The sequence below is a fragment of the Elaeis guineensis genome, chromosome 14, assembly GCF_000442705.2.
Source record: "Elaeis guineensis isolate ETL-2024a chromosome 14, EG11, whole genome shotgun sequence".
NCBI classification, from domain to species: domain Eukaryota; kingdom Viridiplantae; phylum Streptophyta; class Magnoliopsida; order Arecales; family Arecaceae; genus Elaeis; species Elaeis guineensis.
Window position 1 is genome coordinate 20135164 of NC_026006.2, and position 6042 is coordinate 20141205.

Sequence of the window (6042 nt, forward strand, 5' to 3'; positions counted from 1 at the left end):
CTAGATCTAAGTAGATTGGGTTTGAGCTCAAACTCAATCCATCAAATAATTGGTCGGATTGGGCTCAAATAATGTAAAAGTTAGGCTTGTGTAAGTTTCTAGTTTACAAGTCCAACCTTCTGTTAGGAGCAATAGTGAGTTAGTTTAGTTGTTGATGGTTGCTACTTCAATCTTTTTTTTTTTTTTTTCAGTGGGGAGCTATCTTATGTTCTAAAGATCATTTTTATTTTATTGATAGTTTGGAATCAGGTTCATCATACTGGTTTGTCCCATATCGGATGCACTGTGCCATGTTGGTACCTAACCAAGACTCAATACAGGGCCATGTTGAGCCTAGGTATGTTGAACTGACTCTTTACTGGGTGTACTCACACTATACCAACACGGTGCCAATATGGGACCTAGTATCGCGATGGCCAACCTTGGTTTGGAATATTTTATTACATAGAAATTTGGTAGTTATGATTTGTTAACTAGTCAAGGAGACTGATATGGCATGTCATGATTATAATTTACTTTAGATTGGGTTGACTTAATGCATCAATGAACTAAACCAGTACGAGTAGTATACAAAAACAGAAAACTAGAAAAGTAAACATATCTGTAAGTAGATATCAATGAATTCCCACATAGCAACATTCTTTGTAGAGAATGTATTATGTTAAGGTTTATGATGCTGTTGTGTGTTCATTCTGCAAGGAGTTTGGCTATCTTAGTTTTGTTGTCCAGCATGTCACCTTGTGAAATCATTCAGTGTCCCAATGCATGATGTTATGAATCCAATACTTTGGTCTCATTGTTTGTCTCTCTCCTTTTGGAAAGAGTTTGGAGAGGCCTCCAATGTCTGATTTATTTGATAATTTTTTTTTGGTGTTCAACATTATTCATGAGCTATATTAAGCAACTGATTTATTTGACTTTTGACAATCATATGCTGGAGAGTTTCCCCTTCTTTTGTGTCATGTGAAGATGAAATATTTTAGTGGTCTAAACCTATTTAGAATGAAATATTTAGATCTGGTCAGACTTAGAGCTAACCTCAAGTAAGATTAAAGGTTTAGCTCGAACTCAACCCATTTAGATAAAAATTGGGTCTAGTCTTGAATAGATGAGAGAAAATTCCCAAGTATGGATTCTTGTTGAAGAATGATATCCTATTGGAAGTGTACATATCCGCTTCATCCTTTGGAAATGTCTTGGATCTAATGAAATGGGATGAGTTTAGATGGCAATTCTAGATGCATGATTGTCCTCACTATATGAGTTATCCATTTACTTTGTAATTGCAAAAAGTGAAAACAAAATAAAGGCAGACATTGACAAAAAAAAAGGGAAAAAACTGACCAATTGATGGTCATTGATGGACTCATTCACTGGCACTACTTTCTGAATTATGCGTTAACAAATCCAGGCATGAACTGGTTTTCTAATATTTGCCAAAGTTAAGACTTGAATATACATCACATTTTTATCAGAAAATGGATCCTCCTGTCGATCTTTTTTTTTTTTTTGTCATGTGCATATGTTCAGTCATTCTACTAATGAACATTTGAGGGACTGGCCATCTTAGATTTGCTAACATGTTGTCTTGTGGAATTTTCAACACCTTGCTATTTAATATTAAGAAGTAAGAAATCAGATGCTCTTGTTGGTCTAATGCCAGCATGGATGTGCATGCATTACAAGCTGTTATCAGTGAGTTGATCACATTTCTTAGCTGCTAGTCCTCATAGCAGCTCTCTCTCTCTCTCTCTCTCTCTGTGTGTGTTAGTTTCACTGCAGTTGCCATTTTTGTTCTCTCTACTTCAGAAGAACACTGAATAACTGGATGAGAATTAAGTTTAATAGGAAACAGCAGGAGATGAGTCAGGTGCAGCAAACTTGTTTAGCCTAGTGCTTAATATAAAAGTTGGATATTTTGAAATGCACACATTCTTGAAATGTCAAAAAGTTTTCAGAATGCTGCTTTTTCCCAAAACCCTTCCCGTAGGTTTTTTTTGGTTGAATTTCTTTATAATGAAAGATGAACTAATTCTGCTTATGCATTTATTGATTATTCAAAATTGTTGCAAATCAGTGCTTTTATCTGGTCTGTCAAATGCAAGAAATTTATGGGAGTTTCAGGTAGAATAATATACGTGTTGCAACAACTTTCTGCCTTGAAGCCATAGGGTTGATGAGTAGGGCTCTGACAGTTGTATAGTTTTAACCCTGTCAGGGAAGAAAAGCAAGGAACTGTTGCAAATATTTTGACAAGTAAATGCTTTTCTGAATAAGGTTTGAGTAGGCACGTGCATTGTTCACATTTAATAATCATGATAACCAATTGGGAATCTTAGTTCTAAAGCAATATGGACCAATCCTAACCGGACTTGTTCCCTCCATTTAATGAGAAGGTAGCTTTATATTTGATTTTTGAGCATCTTTGCAGGCTTAAAGATCAAGCAGAAAATTGTAGACCAACTGATGCTGTTCTATGTGAATGCAGTATGATATAAAATGTAACAAAATGTTAGATGTAGAGTGTGCATCTGGGATCAGTGGATGGGAAACATTTAGTTTTTCCAATATACCTTTATACAGCTACTGGATGTTGCTCAAACACTAGATGATTGGTGTAGGATAACCTGGGCTTGTGGTAGAAGAGGTGATTCATGACTAGAAAGTTCTCTGTTGTACCAAATCTATCATGAGTGTTAGCTGATTGCTGAGGTACTGTAAGATTGCTAGGATGATATTGTTCTAGATTTCATAATCCATGACAATTTCTACTTGATATTACATAAAATTCATAAAAAGTTTGACAAAGACAGCTTTACCTAATGGAAATTCTCACTGGAAGCCTTTTTTTGGCTCCCTGGCAAAAGTTTCAAACTTTTTTTGATCTAGCTATATCTGTGTCCAGTGTTTGTTGGCAGAAGCACAGCATTTACTGCTTGGTTGTGAATCGTTTGTAGCTTTACATGTTTGATGGCTTTCATGCTTGGAAAAGGCCAATTAAGGTATATATTTCGAGAAGAACTACCTGAAGTCTTTAAATCAATTTGGCTATTCATTTGTAGTTGATGTTAATTACTTAGAAATAAGTGGCCTATTTCCCATATGTTAGATGTTGGAGTTGGCACATTGATCATGCATGCATGTTAGCTATTGAGTGATCAAAGAACTCCTTTTTATCTCACTTCTCATTGTGCTTTATTGGACTTTTGGATGCCTAAGGGCTTGTTTGGATGATTGGGCTGAAAATCCTATTGGATTTGTGGGTTGGACCAGTACAACTAGCAAGATCATAGGATGACAAGCTGGGCTAGGCCTATATTCATAGATATCTGGAAATAATTTTGAAGTGGGCTGGCCTGAATCTCACTGGGAGATAACAAGGACCTCAGCCCAATCCTATGAATATAGGATTCAGGCCCACTCCAAAACTATTTCTGGGTGTCTATGATTATAGGCCTAGCCCATCTTGTAATCCTATGATGTTGCTGGTTGTACTGGCCCAACCCCATGAATCTAATAGGATTTTCAGTCTAATCATTCAAACAGCCCCTGAGGGTGTGGGTCATTTTGAATAGTGATTGGCTCGTGTGGGAAAGTATCTTTTTGTAGTGAAGCTAATTATTTAGGACTGGATGTAGTTAGGCATTCATGCCTTGGGGTGTTTGCATGGTTTAATAGATTTAATTGCAAATTGAGAAGCAATTTTTTTGTTCGTATATTGGGACTATTTGGATGCCAAGTTTATCATTCTTTACCTGTTATTTCTAAGCCGTTATGCCAAAATAGTTAAATTGATGGAATCACAGATCCTTAGTACAGCAATCACCTAGCTAGGCCATAATAGTTAATTGAATTGAGTCATAGTTTAGCTGTAAGTGATGAATGGTTTAATTTGCAGTCAGGGTCCCTGCAATTCTTCAACTGATATGGGGAATCCCTTGTTAGAGTTCTCAACATTCTTCAGCACATGTTCATGTTTTTTCTAGAAATCTAGTTTACCTCAAGTATTCATCTTTCTGTGTGCTGCATTATAATAGAAGAACCTTTCTTGAAGCGTTTCAGTAGGCCTATGAAACAGAAGCTAGTTTCCTTTGTGAAGGATTATGATACTCATCACTTGCTGGTATTGGATGTGAATTTTTGCTGTTCCATCATGTGACCTGTTCATGCTGAAAGATGTATCTGTGGATTTGTTATTTTTTAAACATTTTGTCACTATGTTTTATGTGTGCTAATTTGCAATCATTTTAAGATGTTAATATGGTATGGAATTTTCCAACCCCAAATTGTTATGGATTGCTTTGGAAATAGAACAAAAGGTGGTAGTCTTTATTTTTTATTTTTATTTCTTATTTGAATGTTGTAATAGATGGTAATAAGCAATAGAAGGCTAGCAGTTGCTGTATCTGCAATGTGTCAAAATTTATAGGGGAAATAAAATATTAAAGTGCAGCTTGTTTTGGTGGAATTTCAACAGGTTGCATCACGACTAAGGAGCTGGGAACTGTGATGCGGTCACTGGGGCAGAATCCAACTGAGGCAGAGTTGCAGGACATGATAAATGAGGTGGATGCTGATGGCAATGGGACTATTGACTTTCCAGAATTCCTTAACCTGATGGCCCGCAAAATGAAGGATACCGACTCAGAGGAAGAACTCAAGGAGGCCTTCCGAGTGTTTGACAAGGACCAAAATGGCTTCATCTCAGCTGCTGAGCTCCGCCATGTCATGACCAACCTTGGTGAAAAGCTAACAGATGAGGAAGTTGATGAAATGATTCGTGAGGCTGATGTTGATGGTGATGGCCAGATCAACTATGAGGAGTTTGTCAAAGTCATGATGGCCAAGTGACCTCTCAAGATGACAAAAAAAATATGAGGAAATTGCATGGCAGATAAGCAGTAAAATGTCATCCCATTCCCTCTTATGCAGGTAGTATATCTGGATAGCTATAGTTATGAAACAAACAGGGACAACTCTGTTGCTCTCTCTTCTTTTGTCTCTCATGGATGGTCATGTTCATTATGCTATTCATCCATGGTTCTGTGAAGCTGGCCTGTCTGTTTCTGTCCTGTAATGTCGGGTTTTGCTTGGTTATTTATGAAGTCCTATTATTTGTTCCCTCTTTTCCTAGCTGTCGCAAACTGGAACAATGAAGACATCCTCTTTCTTGACCTTTTCTATTAAATTTATATTTTATTTTGTCATGTTTACCTTGTCGTTGCTATTTATTCTCATTCCAATACTTGAAAATGCTGTTGCACTTTTTTGCTTTGATGGTTCTGGGAACAGGTAGATGCTTTGTAATTATGGAGGCATTTGGCCTTTTCTATGTTGATGTGAATCTTATGTGATGACCAGGTGGTTACAGATGCAGTAGAGGCAGACGCAAGCTGCTATCGGAATCATTGGATGCTAAGTGGTTCTTCCTTTTATTATGCTGGAGATAGAATCTCTAGTAGTTTTGTTGTATCTTTGTTGATGCATACCAGAGATCAAATCTGTAGGTGGCGCAAGCGGATGAATGTGACGGCCTTACGAACGGTTAAACTACTAGACCATCTATGGTTTCTAGTTCAATTTGTGATGGTGGTTTTAGTGTTTCCAGGTTATAAGAAAGTTTAATTCAGTGTTTTGAACCTGTTGATATGGACTGAAGTGTTTGACTGTTTGGGTGGCTGGTGAATTGGCAGGTTAATGAGTTAGGTTGGATTGTGTTTCTTATCACCGATGAGGCTCTTTGTATTCATGAGATTTTATAATTGTGGTTCTCAGGTCAATGGTCTGATTGCTGTTCTTACTTTGTGTCAACTTGGCTAATGGTGAGTTTTTATTGATTGATGAGGTGTGAAGGGTTGCAGGGCTAGGATTTCATAGAGAGGAAATGAGTGTGTTCTTTCTGGGATGAATGGGGACAAAAGAGACAATACGATTGGACTATATGCAAATATGCCCGGATCTAGATGCTTGTATGAAGGATATTTAAGGGATTCGAGAATTATTGTAGGATGAGATTAGCAGAAATAGTGATCGTCACAAGAT

At 37.1% G+C, this 6042-nt stretch overlaps 1 protein-coding gene across 2 annotated transcripts in view; it reads left to right on the forward strand.

The window, feature by feature from the left end:
- LOC105057903 (calmodulin-7) overlaps positions 1-5207 on the forward strand; it is a 9578-nt gene extending 4371 nt beyond the window's left edge. For both annotated transcript variants that reach the window (XM_010940622.4, XM_019854851.3), the window contains exon 2: positions 4478-5207. In XM_010940622.4, coding sequence (XP_010938924.1) covers positions 4478-4851 — 374 coding nt within the window. In that variant the 3' untranslated portion in view covers positions 4852-5207. The remainder of the gene's footprint in view (positions 1-4477) is intronic.
- The last annotated feature ends 835 nt before the right edge of the window (positions 5208-6042 follow it).